The sequence below is a fragment of the Trichomonas vaginalis genome, chromosome V (assembly GCF_026262505.1).
Source record: "Trichomonas vaginalis G3 chromosome V, whole genome shotgun sequence".
Taxonomy (NCBI): domain Eukaryota; phylum Parabasalia; order Trichomonadida; family Trichomonadidae; genus Trichomonas; species Trichomonas vaginalis.
Window position 1 is genome coordinate 14,315,518 of NC_067207.1, and position 22,523 is coordinate 14,338,040.

The following is a 22,523-nucleotide window of genomic DNA, read 5'->3' on the forward strand; positions in this document are numbered from 1 at the left end:
GAGAAATCTGAGCTGATACCTTCAGGAGTGATGCAACCTCCATTTAGTGAACGAACGTCAATATGTTGAGCTGGAATCATGAATGGATCTTCCTTACTGAATAAACGTGGTATTGCTTTAACTGATTCTTCAATTAAACCGTATCCTGGTGTAATGCATTTATCCTCTAAAACTTCCATCTTTGTGCATGAAATAATAACGTCATCAACTATTGCGTCAGCAGATGTAGCGGCTAAGCTTGTAATTAATTTGGCAGGAAGTCCGATTTGTTGGAATTTGCGATCATATTTATAAACATGATTCATAATCTTTTCATAATTTTCATCAGTTATCTTTTCATAAACGTAATTTTGTAAATCAGCAACTCTTAACGGGTCAACCTGACAAAATACTAAAGTATCCCTGAAAACATAATATTTAAGAATGATTTCACCAAATGATTTAGGATAATCATCGAACGCCTGAAATGCTAACAAATCATTTACCGGAATAATCATATCAAAAGTGATATCAACTTCTTCATTTGCTTTCTTGAAAACTTCTGAAGGGTCAATATATTTACCACATACTGAGTTATCATATTTTTGAACATTATTATATAACGAATGAACAAACTTTTTAACTTTCCTTTCTGATTTTGGTTTATATGTTGCAAATGCGAAAGATTCACGGGCGCAATCCATTTGAAGATAACCGGCATCACCTCTTTCGGTTTCTACTTCTAATTGTTTAAAGCTTTGATTTGATGATTTGTAACCAACGAATAAACGCATGCATTTAAAAGCGGCATCACATGTGAAAGCTTTATTTGAAACAAGAGTTGCTTTAACTTTGCGTTTAATATATGTGTCACCTAATTGGTTCACATCATGAGCCGGATTTGTAATTCTTAAATGAGTTTGTTTATCATCAAAATATGGAGCATCAGAGTCATAGCATGAACTTTCAAGTTCTCTATAATATCTTCTACCGTCATTCTTTGCGAATATTTCATTTATCTTTTCGAATGAATGAAACACATTTCCATTAATTGGTTTAGTGTTTGGCACCAAATAGTTAGTCGTCATTTATTATTAAATAAAAAATCAAAATTAAAATATGAAAATGAATTTTTAATTTTAATGAAATAATCATCTATGGCTGCAGGATTCTTTAAAAAATTATGGGATAAAGTAAAAAGAGGAGCGCATAAAGTTTGGGAAACAATGAAGAAAGGAGCAAATTGGATATTTAAGAATAAAGAAGCAATTAGTGACATTGCCGAATCAATAACGCCAAAAGCTGCCCCAATAAGAGAAATTTTAAATAAAGGAGAAAAAGTTTATCAAAGACTACAACCAATACTAAGATAAAAATAATATTTATTTATTTTTCCACTATCTACCTCCTATTTTATTAAGTATTCCTTCAGCTATTCCACCAATTGCGTTACCTGCTTGTGCTCCCATCGCCGGATTACCTGCTTTTGTACCTAATACTCCACCTATGATAGTTCCTGCCGTTTTCGCTACTGGTGCCAAAAAGTTTGCAACAGGTTTAATAACCTTTTTATAAACCCAACCCGCAGCTTTCTTTATTCCATCCCATAATTTTTTAAAGAATCCTGCCGCCATTTCTGATTTAATATTAATTAAAAAAATATTTCATCACTTATTTTCTAATTTTTATTTAATGATAAATGAAACCAATTTTAAAAATAAATGAAACAGAGGAGGAAGAAATAAATGAAAGTGAAAATGTTCAACAAAAAATAAACGTTGTTAAACCAATTACTGAAATAAAAATTTTTTCATCTGTTAAAGAATTTAATGATTATTATGCTAATAATAAAAAATTATTTGAAGAATTGACAACATGTAAATTGAATAAAATGTTTAAAGTTGATGGATTCAAAATTTCAAAAATAAAAGGGGTGGTTAGTTTGAAATCTATTCCTCAATCAAGAATCACCTCATTAATGAAAATAGATGATTTAACAAAAAGAATAGAAATTATTGAAGAAAGAATAAATCAAATTATTGATTTCATAAATCATGACTCGTTGAGCCCGGGTCCTTAAAGCTCATCACTGAGTTCAAGGTTATATTCATCAAATATTTCATTATTAAATGCAACTTCTGCTAGTTTATTTATTTTTTCAATACAATCATTTGAAAGTCTATCGTTTAATTTTTTCTGAAGTTTTTCATTTTCTAGTTCTGAAACTTTATTTGGATGATATTTAAACCCGTTAAATTCTTTTTCCTCAGTTTTGATCATTAATTTACAAAGAACTTTTGTGGTTGAAATTCGTTTAAACCATTTATCATTAATATTTGTTATAAATTCAATATTCGGAATTAATTCCCAAATTTTTACATTTTCAATTAATTTATTATCAAATGCAAAAGCAATAGGTTTAATATTAAACTTACCTTTAATATAAAACTTTCTACATAATCATCGAAATAAACATCTACTTGTTTAACATTTTCAAGAATTGGTGAAAGAGCATCCATTAATTGATTGATGGTTACGAATCTTGATCCTCTCATTTTCTTACGAATTAAAAAAATAAATTATTCAAAAATGTAAGACATGAATTTTTAAAGTTTATTTTTTAAAAAAATTATTTTTTATTTCATTATGGTAGTGAATCTTTCATTCATGAAAATAATTATTTCTAATTTCTTTTACTCTCTCGTACATACTAGATTTAAAGAATTCAGAACATTTCCCATAATCTCCTAAATGTTTTCTTATCCCTAACGTGTGCCAGTTATTATATGAAACTGAATAAACTTTATCTTTATCTTTACACCTTTCATCACTTCCAATATATTTATATCTCAGTTTTGATTTAGCATTTTCATATTCATTAACGTTTAATAATTCACAGTCTTCCTTTTTAAATAAATGTTTAAGATATTCAGGATTTAATACTCTACGTTTATATGCTCCTAACTTAGTTCTAAAGGTTTTTCTACAAAATTTAGGAATTCCATCCTCTTTAATGTCATCAATGATTTCCATTTCATTATTTTCAATTTCTTCTTCTCGTTTATGAGGTCTTTGATTATGACTCCATTGATTCCATGAAATTAAATATTCTTTATCATTATATTTATACCTCATTAGCTTATTTTGGCTTTCATATTCATTTAATAATTCACAATCTTCATTTTTAAATTGAAGTTTAACCCATTCAGGATTTAAACAATGTTTAATTAATCGCGGAATATCTGTCATCATCTATATATAGCTTCTTTTATAAAAGATAAAAAAATAAATTATTTTAAAATTAATGTTAATTTTAATGATTTATAAATAAATATTTATTACTAATTTATTTAATAATGTCACACTTTCTTACGAATTCATGACTTAAAAAACGTAAGAAAAAAATTTTATATCATATATATATAGAAGATGTGAAAATATACCTTCATCTATATATAGACGTAACAAAAAAAGTCACTAAACCCGTTCACATATACTACTAATAATGCATTAATTCTAACATGCTGAAAAATGATTAAAAATATCCTGTTTATTTAGAGACAATATCTGGAACGATTAGATTATATTAATTAAGAATTTTTTGAGTAGGTGACAAAAGTGCTTACTCTTAAACAACCGTCGGATTTCCGGGTGAAATCGTGACACACTTTCGTCTTTCGTAGGCGGTGGTGGTTGTTACAAAAGGTAACTTCGAATGTAGCGTGAAATCTGCAAAAAAAATTCTGAAATTTGAATGGAGAACACAAAAATTGAATAGTTTACGTCAATAAAAAAGAGAAAAATGAAGCCAATGTGTCTCGAACCTAGGACTTAGAGCAGAAATCCCACTGTTTATCCCATTACACTACATGCATCTCTCCCCTCAGTGAATGAGATCAACTATATGATAACTTTTTCCCCATTATATTCTTGTGGAAAAGTGACAAATAGCAACTTTGACCCTCTCTCAGAATTTTTTGGGAAACTAAGCCCGTTTAATTTAAGTAAGCATTGATGATTAACATATTGCTTACTTTATCGAACTTCCGTTTGTTTGTTTTGTAAATCGAAAAATATCGATAAAGTTATTATCGATTTAATTGGTATCATTTCAATATGTGTGAACTGTAAGTTTACATAGCAAATAAGGTTAATGTTAAAAGTGTCAATTATCAAAATTTTATCATTCTATATTTTCCATATAATGCATTGAGTTGTCGCATAATATCCAATCATCTTCTAAATCCAAAGGCATTTAGATGACATCAAAAATTTGAAATTTGATTAATTGAGTTCTTAATTATGTTTTAAGATGATATCAAAGGAATTTCAATATAGGAAATATAAATTTCAAATCAGTGGAATAAATGAAATATCTTTGTCAAATTGTATTTTTGAAAATTTTAATTCACAATCCGTTGTGATTTCTGTATTGGAAAAGAATCTATCGTTAATATAATTCAAGATTACTTTTTCAACTCTTCTTCTGTAACTGAATATGGAGGGGCTTTATCAATACGAACACAACTCGGTAATATTTTATTAGATAAAACATGTGGCATTTCTTGTAATTCGTGGAACCATGCACATTTTATCAACATGTATTCTACATATTCTTTTGAATTTAATAGATCTACAATAAGTGAAAATGGTCTTTTATCCAAACGCCATGCTAATTATGTATTAAGCCAACCAAGGACAAGTCTAAATTATGTAAATGTTACCAAATCATTGTGTTCATCATATGCTGGAGGAGTATATGATAATGGATATGGAAATTCTTCATTCTGCATTTATGAATCATTAAGAGGTGAAACTAGTTGTATTGAGCTAAGAAATCATTACTTTAATTTGAATTACTTTTCAATGTCTAACAATACAGTTCCACTGTGTGTATTGTGCATTAATCTTTCCCCATGTAACCTTTCTGTTTTTAATTCTATTTTCATTGATAATGTTTGTGATACATTTTCAATAAATTATACAGGCGGATATATGATTTTCAATGATTGTTATTTTGAAAATACAAATCTAAAATCTGCAGAGGTTTCTAATCAAATTTTAATTAAATTTGATATTTATTTTGGAACGGATAGTACATTAAGCTGTGTTTCGATTCCAAATTTGTATCTAAAAATATATCACCAATGTACACATCAAATGAGAAATACTTGTATTTTATCTTCTCTATCTATTCATGTACTTTATGTTTTTATTTTATTATAAAATATGGGAATTCAATATAACCGATAATTTTCAATATAATTTCATATTATTGGCAGATTAAACCTTATAACTAAAGAATATTTCTAGTTACAGGTATGTTAATATTTTAATTATTTTTTCTATTTGTCACTTTTTATTATTAAGGTTATTTCAAAAGCTATCATTACATTAAAATAAAAACAGAATATAATGTAATCGAAAAGAATCGATTAATGAGAATATTTTTGTTTTCCAATGAAGGACATACGAAGCTATTATTTAAATATATATAGGCATCTCTTATAACACTATACTTACAAAAAAGATCAGAAGGATATAAATATGAAACACGGACTGTATTAATTAAAGGACAATTTTTGAATAAATTTCTGTTTTCAAATGAAATTTGTCCAAGATAAACTATTATCTTTAGACTGTTCATGCTATCAAATGCACCATTTTCAATACTTGAAACTCTAATCGGAATAAAAATATATTTCAATAATGGCAAATTATTTAAAGATTTACTTGCCAATTCTGTCAAATTTCCTGGGAGCTTTAAATCGTTTAATGTTTCGCATCCAGAAAAACAAAAAACAGGCAATGCATTGATTTGAGTCATTGATATATCTACGGTTTTGAGATAACTATGTGCATGAAAAGTGTATTGTTCAATCGATGTTAAATTTTGCCAACCAATAAATTGTTTTATGATAGATCCACTCATAAAAAACTCTCCAAGCGTTTTAATATTTTCTTTATTTGGAATATCAGGTACTGAGTAAGTAATTGGAGTTCGGACCAATTTGTTATCACCTTTTGTAAAAATAAAATTATTTTCGGAATAAAAATAAGGATTATCTTTATCTACTGTGAGCGTGTTCAGACGATAACATTGGTTAAATGTAACTCCTGTCATTGATTTTATTGATGCAACAATGTTCACTGATATAATTGGGGTCGCACAAAAAGCATTTGAGCCTAAAGATTGTGTAACTGGGGAAAAAATTACATTTTCTAAGGAAGAGTAAGCAAACGCTGTAACATCAATTGTTGTTATTAATGACATACTTAGATCCAAACCTGTAGCTTTGCATCTTATACAAGCATCATTTCCAATTCTTTTATAAGTTTGTGTTGTGATTTTAATTGTCCCCGAATAGGTTTTGTCAAACGATTTAATTGTATCACCTGTTGAGTTAACAACATATTCACTCAATTTAGTTTAAGGGTGTCCTTAGACGATAGACTCTTCTCAGAAAAGTACTTTTAAGGTTATTTCTGATATGCTCTTATCTTTTTTTTACCTTGAATATAAGATGTTCAACCACATAAATATATTTCTATCCATAGGGATACTTGTATAGTACTATTAATAAGAAAGATATCGATTATTTATGAAAGAAACATGGAAATAAAAACAACATAGTTTATATAAGAAAAAGAAAAGCATTTTCGGTGGATAAATGTGTGAATATTATAATTGAAAATAAAGGAAACACTTGGTGATATCTTAAATGAGTTTTGGTTAATTTTAGAAATACCAGTTCCAATTTCGATTGTATTAATGTTTGCAACATCTATGAAATATTGATCTGAATATTCAACCAATGAATGGGGTTTGTATCCATTGATAATCACTTTTTGGACTGAATCATGGTATTCTGCATAATGTAATATTGTCAACTGAGTAATTTGGCATTCCAAAGAATGTGTTATGAGCTTCAATTGGAAATGTGGATTTATCTTGATCAGGGAATCTAAAAACAATTACTTTAATGTTAAAACTCGTAGAAGCATAGAGAATAGAATAAGGTCGTATTAAAGTCTGTGGTATAATAAATTTTTCAACATAGCGAATGCAATTTGTTGCCGATCCATATATTTCTTCAACTCCATATGGTATTGTATATACAGATATGTTTTTAGCTGCTGGAAATGTCATTAATTTTTTCATGTTTTTATCATAAAGAATCCCATCTACAACGGAAAAATATTGATTTGCAGGATCAATTGTGAACTCTTCTAAAAAATATGTCCAATCAAATGAGCCAGCTCCATGAATTTGATTCATGGATAAAGGAATATGAAAAATTCTGATTTTAGTATTTTGGATTATGGAATTTCCAACTTTTTCAACAGAATCAGGTAAACATAAATTTACAAGACTAGTATAATTTACAAATGCACTATCCCCGATTTCTTTGACATTCCCATAAATGAAGAAATTAACTGTTTCAGCAATATTCTCTGTTTGTTGTGTAATAACAGAAGAAGCATTTTTATATATTAATGTCTTATTATCATTGAACCAGGAATATGATGATGCTCTCTTCTAGAAGTGTTTAAAGAAACCTTTAAAAATAGACTCATTCAATCAATTCTATGGGTTTTCTCAATTTAACTGTCAGTTTTGAAGGTTTTCATTACGTTATAGAAAGTGAAACATATAAAAACAATTCAAGCTTTTTCCATGGGTAAAATCCAAAATAATGTTTCAAATTATTATGAACTCTGGATTTTTTCTCTGCCAAAATTGGAAGCGTGTAAAAATGATCAGAGCACATAAATTCTATTGTTTTACTGATATTTTGGCTTCACAAGTAAATATCACAAAAGCCTATGTTAGAAATAATTGTATTTGATTGTGAAGGAATGATATGCCTGACAAATGAAGATTATTAATGAAATATATGCATGGAGTATAGAATAAGATTGTGTATTGCGAAAAATCAACTACATTAGGAATTCAACCATCAGCTGTTCGAAAGTTAAATGTTGATTGAATTTATTGAAGCGCATTGAAGAAATTTCTAATCTTTCATTTATCAATAGAATTTCGATTACATATTTTTGTATAGATCCTAAATATTATTGCATTCACTTTATTAAAGATAAGATTATAATTATATCAATATTATAATAAAATTTGATTTCCCTCCAAACATTAATTCAACGCTACCACCAAAAGGATTTTCACTATGTCTTTTGAAATGCAGTTGCTTATAAAATGGATTAAGAATAAACTTGGAATTGATTCAAAAAATGTCTTTGCAAAGGAATGTCTAAATGTGAATTTTAAATAGTTTAAGGCAAATATTTGATATCGAAAAGTGAAATGTATTCATTTATTTTTTTGAAATGTTACCAATTTATCTTTTACTTTTCTTAGCAGCAGTCAAGACGAAAACAATTCGATTGCCATTAATTCCCCCTTACAAAGAAAACTACATTTATGAATTTCCTTATAATGATACGAATTGTTCTTTTTCGATTTCGAATTCTTCCCTTGCATCGATAGTCGACAATTATCAAAATGAAACACATTCGATATGTGTTATCAATGTTACTGCTGTAATAAATTCTTCTGATTTTTGCATCCTTACCGTTCATAACTCATCTAACCTTGATGACAATATTAAAATCAAGTTTACGACAATAAATTACGTTCACTCCCACATTTCATCCCCATATTTATATCTTAACCAATCAATTGAGTTTTTACAAATTTATACAAGCGATTCCAAGAAAAAACCTCATGCTTTTATTCCATTTGAATGGATTAGTATCATTTCTGAAAACAAGTCGATAACTTTATCCAAAGATTACTACAAAAACATTACTCTTCCACAAAATTCATATTTCATTACAACAAATTCGATCGGCAAGATATATTTCAACATCAAAGTTCTAGATGTACTCTCAAAGAACATCAAAATTACAGTTTATCAGTCAATGTTTCTTAATTCAACAAAAGTATATTTGGTCACTAATACTCCTTCATCAATTTCGATTTGCAGCTCAAATTTGTCTAATAAAACATGTATATCCAAAGTTGATCCTTCTTATTTCAAAATAGAAGTCACAAATAAATCTGTGGTCGAATATTCAATCAAAAATTCAGAAATTAAGCTGAAACCAAAAGAAATAGGCAGTTCTACAATGAAAATCACATTCTCAAGCTTATCTCATAATTATTTGACATCCGAAATTTTTGTCACTTTTCCTGAATATTCAATTGCAGAAAAACAACATGTTTTAGTAGGAACAAACCCTGATTTTGAATTATTTGATGTTTACGATAAATTTGACAATAAAATCCAGCATCCTTACGGTAGAATCTCGATATTTAATTATACAAATGTAATTGACGGTTTTACAGAAATTCAAGGAAATATTTTTGAAAATATCAGTGTCACTTTTCCTGTTTTCTTTGTTAAAAAGATATCTATATATCCAGAGCAATGTTTACTTCCTATTTCGCATTCAGGATTCTCTTTCAACATCACAAATGGTTCTGGAAATTTCACTTTTTCAGTTGAAAATGAAAAAATTGCAAAAGTTGATGAAAATGGTTTTATTACAGCAATAAATTTAGGAGACACAAATTTAGTTGTAGAAGATAATCTAGTCAATGGCCTCAAAGCAACAGCAATGATATCAGTTGAAGACATTTTGAGCGCGAGGTTTAACATGACTCGTTTCGAGATGGAAGTTGGAGAGAAAATAAACATAACTTTCTTCGCGTTGAGTATGTCCGGAAAAGTTTTTAGCTACTTCAAACCAGATTCAATCAGATCTTTGAATGAATCTGTCATTGATTCTAACTACGAATGCATTTCTCCTGGATTTGCAAGAATACAAATGCAATGCGGAGAATCAAATGCAACAGAACTTTTCTCTGTAATTAAACCACTTAAAAGCATCCAAAAAATCAAAGGTTTCTGTGATACTCCTTTTGATTTGGAGATAATTGATGGCCCACAACACTGGGAAGATGCAGAACCTCCAAACTATTTCATAAATTGTGGAAATGAAAGCATAAGAATATATAATCATTCTATTTCTTTTAATGAAACATTTAATGGTACATGCAAACTCATTGTTTACAATGATCCAACGGAAAATAATCCAATTCCTTTAAATTATTCCACAGAAATTGATGTTGATGTAATTAAAGTTTCTCGTATTGCTATAGTTGTGACAGATGAAAACCAGAAATATGCTCCTTCTTGTTCACTCATTCGATCAGCAAATACAAGTGATCCTTGGGGATTTTTGCGTTATTGGAGAGTTTACGTACCATATTTCAGGATTCCTTCACTTGCAATATACTATTTCGATGAAAAACTCAATGTAGTTTATATCGATAATAAAACGGTTATTAGCGGTTTCTTGTCAAGTGGCAAAAAAGTTTCTACACCATTAACTAAAACACTAAATGAAAGTGTTACATTTAAGTACAAGAAATTTAATTTGTCAGCATCAATTATTGTCAAACCGCTCTTTAATATCACATCATCGAAAGAACTAGTTCTTATGGAGAATTGTGAATTTCCAAATGAAGAAATTAAAGGAGGGACTGGCAAATTTAACTTGACAAGAATTTCTGACAATTTAGTTTTAGTCCAAGATTATTGTATCTCTGAGTTTAGAACAGAGATCAAAGTAGTTTATTCACAACCATATAAATTGGTAATTTTAGGTCCTGATACTTGCCAAATTGGATCTAAAATTGACATGGTCATTAAATTATATGATGAATTAGGAAGAGAATTCCATCATTCTGTTTTGTCATGTATTAATATAACTGTTGACAATCAAATGGTTGTTAATGGAGTTTACCAATATTTCGCTGAGACAGAAGGAAAACATTTCATCACTGCGAAATGCAGAGATATTTCTTTTGTTAAAGAAATAACCGTTTTTGAAAAATTGACACTTGCTTCTCCATCAGAAATTGTCACTTTCCCAGGAAGATTTATATCAATAAAGTTCAGTAAAGGACCAGTAGAATTGGTTAAATACAAATCTATGAATAATGATATTATGACAAATGATTTATATACTGTTAACAGTGGTTCAACAACTATTAGATGTTACATTGAAGGAAATGAAATTGATTTCATCGATGTCAATGTGTTAGTCACAAAAATAACAGATTTGATGATTATGCCTTCAACTGATACTTTCATTGTAGGAAATATGGCTGTTTTCAGCGTTTTTGCTGTCACAGAAAAAGGAAATATTTCTATTTCAGATGGAAAATGGAAAGGAGATTTCTCTTTCAAAGTTATCGGAGGAAGAGTTTACACGAAGTTTTCTGAGGAAGGACGGTTTACAATTAATGTCAGATTTTTAGATTTCTTCACCTCACTTTCTTTCATCGTCGATCAGAAGTTAGAAACCGAAAAATACGTGAGTATTCCTATCGGAACATCCCATTACGTGAAATCTAATGGTTATTGTTTCCCTCAATACTTCAAAGCAACAGAAGTTGGCACTTTTTATTCCGAATGTCAGAGAGGAAGTCAAACTGAAAATGTCACAATCTCAGTTACATATCCAAGTGACATTTTCATTGAGCAAGAAAGTAATTTGATATTTATCAAGTTGATACATAATTTTGGCACTTTTTATGATGATTATAATGACACTTTTACTAACTTTAATGATAGTGTCACGAAGATTGATGACGGATATGAGATGAAGAGTAATAATACTAATGTTGTTGTTTACAATGATTATTTTAGGTTAGAGACAGTGATTTCAGTTTACAAATCATTTATTGATGTTCCAGATTATTTGTTAGTTGGAGGAAAGAGAGAAATATATTGTTCGAACTTAGTTGAATGGAAATCTTCCAATACAAGTGTTTTAAGTATTTCAAACATGGGAATTATAAAGGCAAAAAGAGTTGGAGAATCTTTGGTCCAATGCTCCAAACACAATAAAGCAAAAACACGTGTTACAAAACTGTTGTTCGCAGAAATATATCCTAATGGTGATGATTTAGAAGTTAGACCTGTTTTTGAGTATGGAAAGCGAAAAGAAATGTTAAGTGTTTTTGATTCATTAGATTGCAAATGCAATAATGATAGACATTGCTTATTTGTAATGGATAGATATGTATGCCAAGGTAATGAAGATTTGAACATTTCTTTGTCTTTATCAAAAAAGAATTTCAAACATAACTCGAATGTTCCTTTGATGTGGCATTAGATTTTGTTTTGTTAGCTTTATTTTGTTATTTATAAAATTCTATCTTTAAAAAAATAGCATAACACTTTCCTTTTTTATCTATGAAAAAAATCAATATCAAATATGAAGAGAAAAAAACTTTTTGATTGTTTCTTTTTAAAAGATCATGCAGATTTATCTGATATCTTGTATATCACTAAAAGATCTTTTGCATTATTATCTTCCTGGTAAGAAATTTGTCTGATCTCAGCTCTTTCTTGGCTATTTTCAATTGCACAAATATCAAGAACTATTTCTCAATAAGTTCCTATGGTATAAGTATCTGCACTATGCAAAATAAGAAGCTCGGAGCAAAAATTACTTTGATGTAGTATATTAAGTTTTAATCTATATGTTTGATTGCACAAATACTATTATAATAAATTTTTAATGTGTTTGGAAGCAGTAATTATGAAAAACAACAATATTGTTTTTAATTCGAAGATATCAAACTTCTAAATTGGACAAAATCTTAAATACAGTGGTTTTAATGATTCATACTGGACTTTAATTTATAGGTCCGTGTCAATAACCCAATAAGACTTGCAATAGAAGGCTGCATAGTAGAAACAAATTTCCCAGGATGACTTTTTTTTGACAAAATAACGGCCTTTACTTATTCTCTAATAATTCAGAAGAAAGTTTGACGATCGTTAGAATTATGGCTAATGGAATGAATTGATATATATTCTTCACAGAACTTTTGTAGCTTTTTCATTCTTATGATTCATTTATGGAGTTTCGTCTGGCCAACGAATCTGATAAAGATAAAATATGGGAGATTCTTCAGCAAGCAATTGCTCAGAGAAAAGCTGATGGAAGCAATCAATGGCAAGATGGTTATCCCAATACTGAAACTGTGGCCAATGATATTAAAAATAAATATGGGTATGTTTTGACCGAAAATGGTATCGTTATTGCATATGCAGCTGCAATCTTTGATGTGGAACCTGCATACAATGATCTTGAAGGAAAATGGTTAACTAATGGTGATTATCTAGTTATTCACCGGATTGCTACCCACAAAAGTGTAAAAGGGCGCGGCCTAGGTACAAAGATACTTGAGATGCTTGAAGATATTGCAGTTTCAAAAAAGATTTATAGTATCAAAGTTGATACAAACTTTGACAATAAAGCCATGCTCCATATTTTGGACAAACTAAAATATGTCTATTGTGGAGAAGTGAAATATGATGGATCCCCACGATTAGCATTTGAAAAAGTTTTACATTCTAAATAAACAATTCTAAACCAACTATTCATGATTTCAATAAAATTCTATCATAATTCTTAAAAGTCATGTCCGGAAGAGCAAAATTTTATGAAAGAATACCCTTGAACCCGAATTTGCATTGATTTTTGGCAAATCTGCATAGGGAACTATCTTAGTTCTACTATTTATAGGTACAAATGAATGATAAATCTGGATTTTGAAGAAATTCGAAATCATTGCAAAGTATTTTTTGAGGTTTTACTACAGTTAGACAAAATTCAATCAAAATAAGCGGCAAATGTTGCATTAGAGTCATTTAATTTGGCCAAAGTACTTAATAATGTTGGGGTCATAAATATTAAATTCATTTTCATGATTTAAGTCTTCATTGAATACATTCCCCAAGAAAACTAAGATAATTTTACTGAAAAAAATTGAATTTGAGGCGAAGTTTATGAAATTGGATTTAAATTTTTTTTCAAAATTTGTTTGAAATGACTTATTAAAATCTAGTATATTTAGAAATTATGATTTATTTATTTTAAAACTAAAGAAAAATTTTTTTATACTGTTTGTGTAAGAAGGGACTCTGTTAATGTCTCATTCTTCTTCCATCCAGTCTTCTTCATTACGCATCTGACAACGAATGTGACAATCAGAGCAGTGAGGATGATTGTTCCGATTATTACTAATGACAAGATTAGTATGAGATTCTTCTTATGGTTGTCTGGTTTTGGAGTTGCAGTTGGTTCCTGTGTTGGAGCAGGTGTTGGAACGTATGGAGCATGGCAAAGTGTTGTTACGTGTGCAGTGATTCCTCCGATTGTTCCGTGTTTGTAGTAATCACCAACAGAAGCAACGAAACCTTGTGTTCCAGCGTACTTGTTTAAGAAATCACCCTTGACTTCTTGAGTGCCGCAATATCTGAAATCTCTTAATGCTTCGACGTCATCACCAAGGAAGTAATCTGAGACATTTTGGATATTGTTAAAGAATGTGATGGCGTGTAATTTAGGACAGTAAGCGAATGGGAATTCTTCAATTGAGTTGATAACTCCATTGAAAACAATTGTTTCCAACTCTGGCATGTTCAAGAAAGCTTCACCAACAATTCTAGAAACATTTTCTGGAATGATCAAGTTCTGGATTGAAGACTGAGTGAATGCTTGTTTGTTAATTCTCTTAAGAGACTTTGGTAATGTGATACTCTTAAGTGCAGTGCATTGTTGGAAGCATCCAGCTCCAATTGATGTGATCATATCATTTAATGTGACTTCATAAAGTGATGTGCATCCACTGAACAAATAGTTAGATAATCTTCTGATTGCAGATGGAATACTGACTCTCTCTAATGAAGTGCATCCACCGAAAACTGATAATCCTAATCTACTAACATTCTCTAAGTTGATTTCCTTGAGAGATGTGCAGCCTCTGAATGAATAATGAGAAAGTTTCTCCAATGAATTTGGAAGTTTAACTTCAACTAATTTTGTGCAATCAGCAAATGAGCTGTTTCCAATTGTTGTGATTCCTTCGTTAAGAACTAAGTTGACTAAGTTTTCAGACTTGATAGCGAAGTATTCTGGAATTTCTTTGAATTTGCCTGGAACTTTGATTGTTTGGATCAAAGATGATGCAAATGCATCTTTTTCAATTGTTGTAACTGACTCTGGAATGGAAACTTCTGAAATTGTTGCACCAGAGAATGCGTATTGCTTGATTGTTGTCAACTCTTGTTCGTACTTGAATTCTCCAGTGTATGTTGGGATGAACCAGCAGAGTGAAGTCTTGTCTTTGCTGTAAACAGCTCCACAGGCACCATTGACGTAATATTGATTGCTTGCGTCAACTTTGATCTCAGAAATAGTGCTGATATCTGAGAATGCTGTGGAATCAATTGATGTAACACTTGCTGCAATGGTAACTGACTTCAAAGCTGTGTTTGTAAAAGCTAATTTTCCGATCTTAGTAAGTTTAGATCCGAAATCAAATGATGTAAGGTTAACACAGTCTTTGAATGCAAAGTCAGCAATGTTTTCGATGTTGTTGTCACCGGAGAACTTGATTGTTTGTAATTTGCCGCAAGATGAGAAAGCGTTTGCGCTAATCATTTTTATAGATGGTGGAAATGTAATTGTGGTAATAGCGGACTTTGTGAATGATTTGCCTGAGATAACTGAAACTCCATCTGGAACAATGAAATCTGTCAAAGCATCACAGTCTTTGAAGACACCTTCTTTGATCTGGTTAACATTTTTGATTCCATCGACATACTGGAGGTTCGGGCAGTCTGAAAAGACGTATTGTTCTAACACTGTCAAGCTTGCGCCAAATGAGATGTTTGTAAGGCGCTCACATGAAGCGAAAGCATCCTTTCCCATTTCCGCGACGGCTGGGAACTCGAGATATATAAGTCCTTTGCAATTGAAGAATGCAAACTCCCCAATCTTCTTAATTGTAAGAGGAATTGAGGCGTTAACGATACCTTCGCAGTTGTAGAAGGCCCTGTCGCCAATTTCTGTGAGGGTAGGTGGTAAGAATAATTCGATCAAATGCTTGCAGCCATTGAAGCAATTGTAGCCGATCCGAACGGTTTCTGTTGGGTCTTTTGCATCTGGATGTTCGAAGACATCGAACCTTTGGAGGGCTTCATCTGAATCAAAACAGTATTTACCGTAGTAATATGTTGTTTTTGTGGATGTGAAGGTGACTAATGAGTAGCAAAATCTGAATGCCTGGTCGCCAACATATTGGCATGTTGGTGGGTTGGTGAAATTGACTAACTTATTACAGTGGAAGAAAGAACCGTTTCCAATTCTGATAATTGGGGCGGTAATTTCGACTGTAACAAGAGAGTTTGAGCTGTTGAAGGCATAATTTCCGATTTCGGAAATATCACCTTGAATGATAACTTTTTCGCAATCTGCGGGAATGTTTTTCTGGACATCACTTTGCTCGATTATGCCATCACCGTTAATGGTCAATGTTTTACCATCAACAGTATATGTTGGAGCAGATCTAATAAGAGAGCTAAGGACAAAAAACATTTCTTTTGTGATTGTTGTCAGATTGGCAAATCGATTATTTCGGTTAATAAGATTCACAAAAATACATCATCTTTTTAGTCCATAAGTGATAATTTGAACTTTTGATTCCGATCCGAAAGCTAGAAAATTGAGAGCTATTGAATTTTCAGAGGTAGGGCAACGATAGAAAATTTTTGGAAAAAAAGTTCGGAAATCTTAAACGTATCATATTCCCTGCATGGTTTGGTATCTTCCGCCATGCGTTGTGCCAAACATATTGACACTTTCCAATAATTAATTTATGGTATGAGTCACAGAGTTAGATTATAAAAAGAAAGTAAATAATTGCAATTAGAAATCATATATGTCGGAAATCAAATGTTGATGAGCAGAAACCTTTTACTCATCATAAAAGAGATAAATCACTAAAGATTTGTATACATTAAAATTTGATATTTGGTGCTCGAAAACTGTCTGATGGGACTCTTCCAAAATGAACCAATCTATCGCTGAGGACCAAATTAGATGATGTGGATGGTGTATTCTCTAATTCTAACTTAGGAAGAATGGGAACAAAACGAATGACGACAACAACATGTCAAACATAGATTAAATATCTATGAATCAATAAAGTATATGTGCATTGAAGGTGATAACGATCACTTGAGGCTTATAACTCTTTGACTAAATTATGCAATAATTAAATATAATCATTTTTATATTTTTATACTGATAGTAATTAATATACTATCCTGCTTAATAAATGGTATGATCAAATTTGTTTGAAAATTTAATTATGTATATGAAACTATGTCTTCTATATAAAAATCAAAATTTTCGGACGAACCTAGATTGAACCTTTATGAAAATCTATCATTTTTGTTAATTGAGTTAATATGAATCTTTTACATATGTATATATAGCATTGATAGCTTATATAATCATGGTTTATTCCATATTAACATATTTTTTCAGTTAAATTTGTTAATAATATCATGTAACAAATTAATTCAAGATTAGAATGTCTACAAAATGCTAACAAATAAGAACAAAATACAATTTCTCGACTTAAATTTTAATATGGAGTAGTTTTTCGTTTAAATCTAATTACCCAGATTTTCCTTACTTTTACCACTCCCCATGTAATTTCTGGGGAAAACGATAATTCATTTTTTTTATGGATGAATAGATCGTTTTCCTAGAAAGGACCTCATATCTCTGGCTAAAAAGAGTGTCAGATCCTAAATAGATTATTGATCTAGTGTACAAATCCAATAAAAAGCCTATTTTTTTGGCTTTTTTGGTGCTCATTTTTTCGAAGATCTACATGAATATGGGGAAACCATCGGATTTTTTTGGTTAACCCACATCTTCATGTAGTCTGGACTATCTTTCCTCGAAGGACCTCTTTACGGGTGTAAAAACTCATAAAGTTCTCAAAAGATTCATTCTCGATCTCCATGCTGAAAGAATTTACAATAAAAAAGAGATCTACGCATCAAACTACAGCCATAAATGAACTGAACCCCTAAAGCTCAGCTCTTAGTTTATCAAAAACGTCGAAATCCTTCTCATTGCAATCAAATTTTCTCAATAACTCATAAGAAAAATCGAATTTTGATTAAGCCGATGTTATAGGTATCACAAATACTACAAACTTGAGCAATATCGAAATTGCCAGCAAAAGTTTGAAATTGCATTGCTCATATTTGTTTTGTAAACTAAAAATCTGCTTATATTATCATTAATTTTTTATATATTATTCATATACTTTAATAAAAACAATACTATTTCACCTTAAAAATGAATTTCATAAGTCAATATTATTTTTTTGAAAATGTATCAATTTTCGATTAAAACAACATGAGAATAAAATTTACGCAAAATTATTTTTAAAAATGGTTTTAAAAATTTACAATTGATTAAGAATAAGATTGCAAGAAGTTTTGAAGTTTAATTTTAAGAAAAAAAATTCGGATATTATTCATGGATCTAAGTAATCTGATATTTGAGTATCGGCACTATGCATAAAACATATATTTATAGTTTTTTTGGATTTTTATGATTTTAAATATATTCAAATTTGGCAATCCAATAGATTTTTAAAAAATAGGTAAATAAAAATAGATTACATATGCAGCAGATTTAGAACATGAAACAAATCTTATAGTGACCCAAAAAAAAATTCATGATCCAAAAAAGAAAAAAATTGGCTAAATGGGAATCAAACCTTGGCATAATGAATCATTCTGTCGGATGTTTCCACTACACCGGCAGTTCGAAAAATACCCTTGGTGGTTCTATTTAATAGCTACTCCAAACGATAGGCGGTGTCCCCAGCTTTAGAGAGGTGGTAAAAGTAAGGCAAATCTGGGTAAAAATGAATAAAAACTTATCTTGTACTATTTTCATTCAAAGATTTTAATAATGTAAATCATGCATTTTCATAATTCAGTACAGTTCTTTTTAGAATTAAAGTTGATGAGGATGATATTTGTGATTTAAAATAATTTGTTAATGTTCACCTTTTATTCATCACCTTGTGGTATGCCCTAAAGCAATAGCATTATCAATTCTGCTGAATTGATCAACTCAAAATTCCAAAAAAAATTCAAAATTTCAAAAATGAAATTAAACAATTTGAATTTTCACATGAAAAAATTAATTTCGAAAAAAATTTGGAAAATCAAAGTATTTGATAATTAGTCAAATAATCAATTTACATCGTTTTTACTCATAAAAAACAACTAATTTTTGATTTTGATATCATATTTGATAAATACTCATTCCAGAGTTGACGTAATGTATTAATTATTGTTAGAGATATTGCTTTCGCAGCAAAATTCTTATTTCATGAAAGAAAAAAAAAATGATTTTATTCCAACAAAAACAAGTAAACAGATGAATGGAAACGTACTATATTTTCATAAATGTAGTAATCAGCGTGTCAGCTTTTGTTTATCATGTTCGAGTCAAAATGTATTAACTTGTAATAAGAAATATTCGAAGATTATATGAAGTATTGAGCATTCTTTGTAGAAATATTTGTAATTCATTACTAACATATATAATAAAGTTGTTTTTTTTTCCTTATTGCAATAATTTTGTCTGATTTTAATAACTTTTCATGTATACGAGTTGTGTGAATATGCATCATAATATGCGTAAATATACTTATTTGCGACGAATAATGTGGTTGCATAATGGAGGTGCTAAATTTTGATTTTTAATATGGGGCTTTGGTATGTATAATCATGTTCTTATCTCAACGTAGGAGTATTGGTGCAATATGATTAAAATTTACGAGGTTGATCTTAAATTGAATAATTCTGGAGTATAAATCACAATGCAGCTAATTCTATGTTAAAGATAGATACAGATTGTAGTAATCAATTAGGGAGTACAAATTCATTCTTTCATTTCTGTCGTATTGAGCAGAAAGGAAGAGATCATAACCCTAGGAAAAAAGCCCAAATTTGTCACTTTTCATAATACGTTAAACTCAATTCGCTCGGCGAATGCCGAGCACACGTACTCATCATTCAACATAATATTCTCATTCTTTGGTTATTATAGTGCCAGACAACACAAGATTTCAAAGAATTACTTGAGTTTTCAATTAATCTTAATCCGATTTTAGATTTATCGAGAACTCCATCATCACAATCACATACTTCAGTGCGGTAACTACAATTATCCATATACAGAAGGAAGTTCTTTTCGAACAACTCATTTGGAGTCTGTTTTGGAAAGAACTTCTTTCTGTCCGACTTAATTTCATAGTTCCTGATCAACCAAAAGACAGAAACCACACACTATCTACTTAGGAAAGGAGTTCTTTCTAAATCTTCCTTAAATTGAGATTTTACGAGAGATAACCCTTCTATTGCACTTAAAAATGAACATTTTGATATCTTTAGTATCACACATGGTCATATATAGTATTTCATCTACATGAATACATTCATCTTTCGAAGTCTCTCATTAAATGGGAGGCTTCGAAAGATGAATCGTTTTATTCATACAACTTTAAATCTCGAACACATTTAGAGAGTGAGTATATCATTTTATTCTTGTTTTGAGTTTATTCTGATTCAAAATTGCAGTGAAAACAGAAGTTCACACATCATATCTGAATGTGAGCTCATCTATACTTATACGATCTCAATACCTCCACTCTAAGCATAAGAGGTGAAGTTATATAAAAATTATCAGATGCGTTGAAGTCTCAAAAGTATTGCCTGAATGCTTGTTTCATATTTGTCCAAGTAGTTTCAATGAATAAATGTATTGTTTTTTATAATTTCGATTTATTTTTAGAAAATATTCAATATAAACCTTTATTGTGTTATTTACATCTCATAAATTCTCTGTCTAAATCATATAAAAGCGCGTTTTACCCCTCTGAATCAAGAAATTCATTCAATATTCATGGTATATTTATTAAATTTATACGATTTACTAATAATCAATATTATATCCTCATAAATAGCAATATATTTTGGTAATCTATGATAATCATATACAATATTTGAAATCAAATTTTCATTAGTTTAGGTTCCTTGTTAATAGTAAACCATTATATTTATTACTAATAATAAAATCTATGTGTCGTATTGAAATTCAATAAAATTACTTATTCGGTCCAAAAAAACAAATTAGATAAAATTTTTCTTTTTTATGTAATTTTTGTTTTTCATTTTTCTCAAGATCCTAAGTTATGTTCTAACTTTTGACATCATATCCTATCATGCTAGGCTATATATTATAGCATATCCAAAAGGCAAGGAAATCTATCAGAGAAGCCTTTTTGACCTATCGTTGCCCTACCTCTGAATTTTCAACATCGATTTAAGGCTCCTCACTGTGATCATGTGGATAAAAAATATTCGTAATTTTTTAAGATTTTTAAGGGTGCACACGAGAGGATCATGTAAACTTCAGAATTTAGAACCTTATTTTTAGGCATTATCTTGGCTACCTATTTAGGCTCGAAAAGCAAAAAATATCAAAAAATACAACTTGACTCCATTATGACCCTTTCATGGAGGTAGTTTTTATCCGCTAGTATTTAATCTCTTTACAATTCGAAATCAAATTCAAACCTCAGTAGAAGAAAGGAAGAATCGACTTACTACGGTTGTAATACGAATAAATACATATATTTAATTATTTTTATTTACATAATAATTGTTTGAAGCTCATATTCCATCAAATTTTTAAATAAAAACATTAAAATGTTGAAAATGTTCATATATTTTAATAGGGTTTTGGCACTTTATTGAGGAATTACTACATACATAGTCGAACTGAACTTGATATTTTGAAATTTAAATTATTTATCAAAATTAAAATTTAACTTGAAATTTATAATTATTTAGTCATATTTTGCATAATTCTAAGTAGATTTTGTAAAAAATCAAGAAAGAAAAAATTTAACGTGCTTTATTTTTTCTTTTTTATAATAATACATATTATTATATAATTAACATATTCATAATGTTTCACCCTTTCAAAAATATAATCCTCCTCCTCTCAAATAAACGTACATACGGGTGGCCTCTTTTTTCAAAAAATTAAAATTTGAAATTTTGGGCTCAAATATTAGAGATTTTTTCAACCTTCAACGATATATGTTGTCTATATCAGACCTCCTTTCTTTTTGATACTTAACATTGTTCCTAAATCTTAGCCGTTAAGGCTGTTCTGAAAATATTTTTTTTTTCGAAAAAATTCGAAAAAAATTCTTAGAATTCAAAAATCCCTTAATTCCTGAGGATTAGGGCTGTACAAGATTTAAAAAAACATTGCCGGGTTACCGTAGAGGCCTAAAAAAATCGCGCCTCGGCGGCAAGCCGCCTCGGCATTAAGAATGCGCATCTAAATTTTTATATGTCCTTCTTTCTTTTATTTTTCCCTTCCCTTTCTTTTCTTTTTCTTTTTTTTCCCTCCTCTTGCTCTCATTTACCTTTTTTTTCCTTTTCTCATCATTTTTCAAAATTTAAAATTTTTATCAAAAATCTTGCCTATAAAAGCAGACTATGGAACCTTTTAATGCCTCTTAATCAATATTATACAGC

General features: G+C 29.7%; 5 protein-coding genes across 5 annotated transcripts, besides 5 other annotated features; 2 read left to right on the forward strand and 3 right to left on the reverse strand.

The window, feature by feature from the left end:
- Positions 1-2: part of a mobile genetic element that runs on past the window's edge.
- A 513-nt stretch (positions 3-515) lies between these two features.
- On the reverse strand, positions 516-1,067 carry TVAGG3_0334960 (uncharacterized protein; the record flags this gene model as incomplete). Its single annotated transcript, XM_051230594.1, has 1 exon — positions 516-1,067. A coding segment is annotated over one exon (552 nt), but the record flags the coding sequence as incomplete, so codon positions are not given.
- Positions 1,068-1,376: 309 nt separating this feature from the next.
- TVAGG3_0334970 (N-acetylmuramoyl-l-alanine amidase family) lies at positions 1,377-1,613 on the reverse strand (the record flags this gene model as incomplete). The annotated part of the gene is made up of 1 exon (XM_051230595.1): positions 1,377-1,613. The coding sequence occupies one exon, from the start codon at positions 1,611-1,613 to the stop codon at positions 1,377-1,379; it is 237 nt and encodes a 78-aa protein (XP_051100325.1).
- A 1,969-nt stretch (positions 1,614-3,582) lies between these two features.
- Positions 3,583-3,612: a mobile genetic element.
- A 4,611-nt stretch (positions 3,613-8,223) lies between these two features.
- Positions 8,224-12,219, forward strand: TVAGG3_0334990 (nuclear pore membrane glycoprotein GP210-related family; the record flags this gene model as incomplete). The annotated part of the gene is made up of 1 exon (XM_001327781.1): positions 8,326-12,186. The coding sequence occupies one exon, from the start codon at positions 8,326-8,328 to the stop codon at positions 12,184-12,186; it is 3,861 nt and encodes a 1,286-aa protein (XP_001327816.1).
- Positions 12,220-12,841: 622 nt separating this feature from the next.
- TVAGG3_0335000 (acetyltransferase (GNAT) family) lies at positions 12,842-13,496 on the forward strand (the record flags this gene model as incomplete). Its single annotated transcript, XM_001327782.1, has 1 exon — positions 12,938-13,444. The coding sequence occupies one exon, from the start codon at positions 12,938-12,940 to the stop codon at positions 13,442-13,444; it is 507 nt and encodes a 168-aa protein (XP_001327817.1).
- Positions 13,497-13,604: 108 nt separating this feature from the next.
- On the reverse strand, positions 13,605-16,470 carry TVAGG3_0335010 (antigen BSP-related family; the record flags this gene model as incomplete). Its single annotated transcript, XM_001327783.1, has 1 exon — positions 13,981-16,464. The coding sequence occupies one exon, from the start codon at positions 16,462-16,464 to the stop codon at positions 13,981-13,983; it is 2,484 nt and encodes an 827-aa protein (XP_001327818.1).
- Positions 16,471-19,947: 3,477 nt separating this feature from the next.
- Positions 19,948-19,982: a mobile genetic element.
- A 1,373-nt stretch (positions 19,983-21,355) lies between these two features.
- Positions 21,356-22,224: a mobile genetic element.
- Positions 22,224-22,523: part of a mobile genetic element that runs on past the window's edge.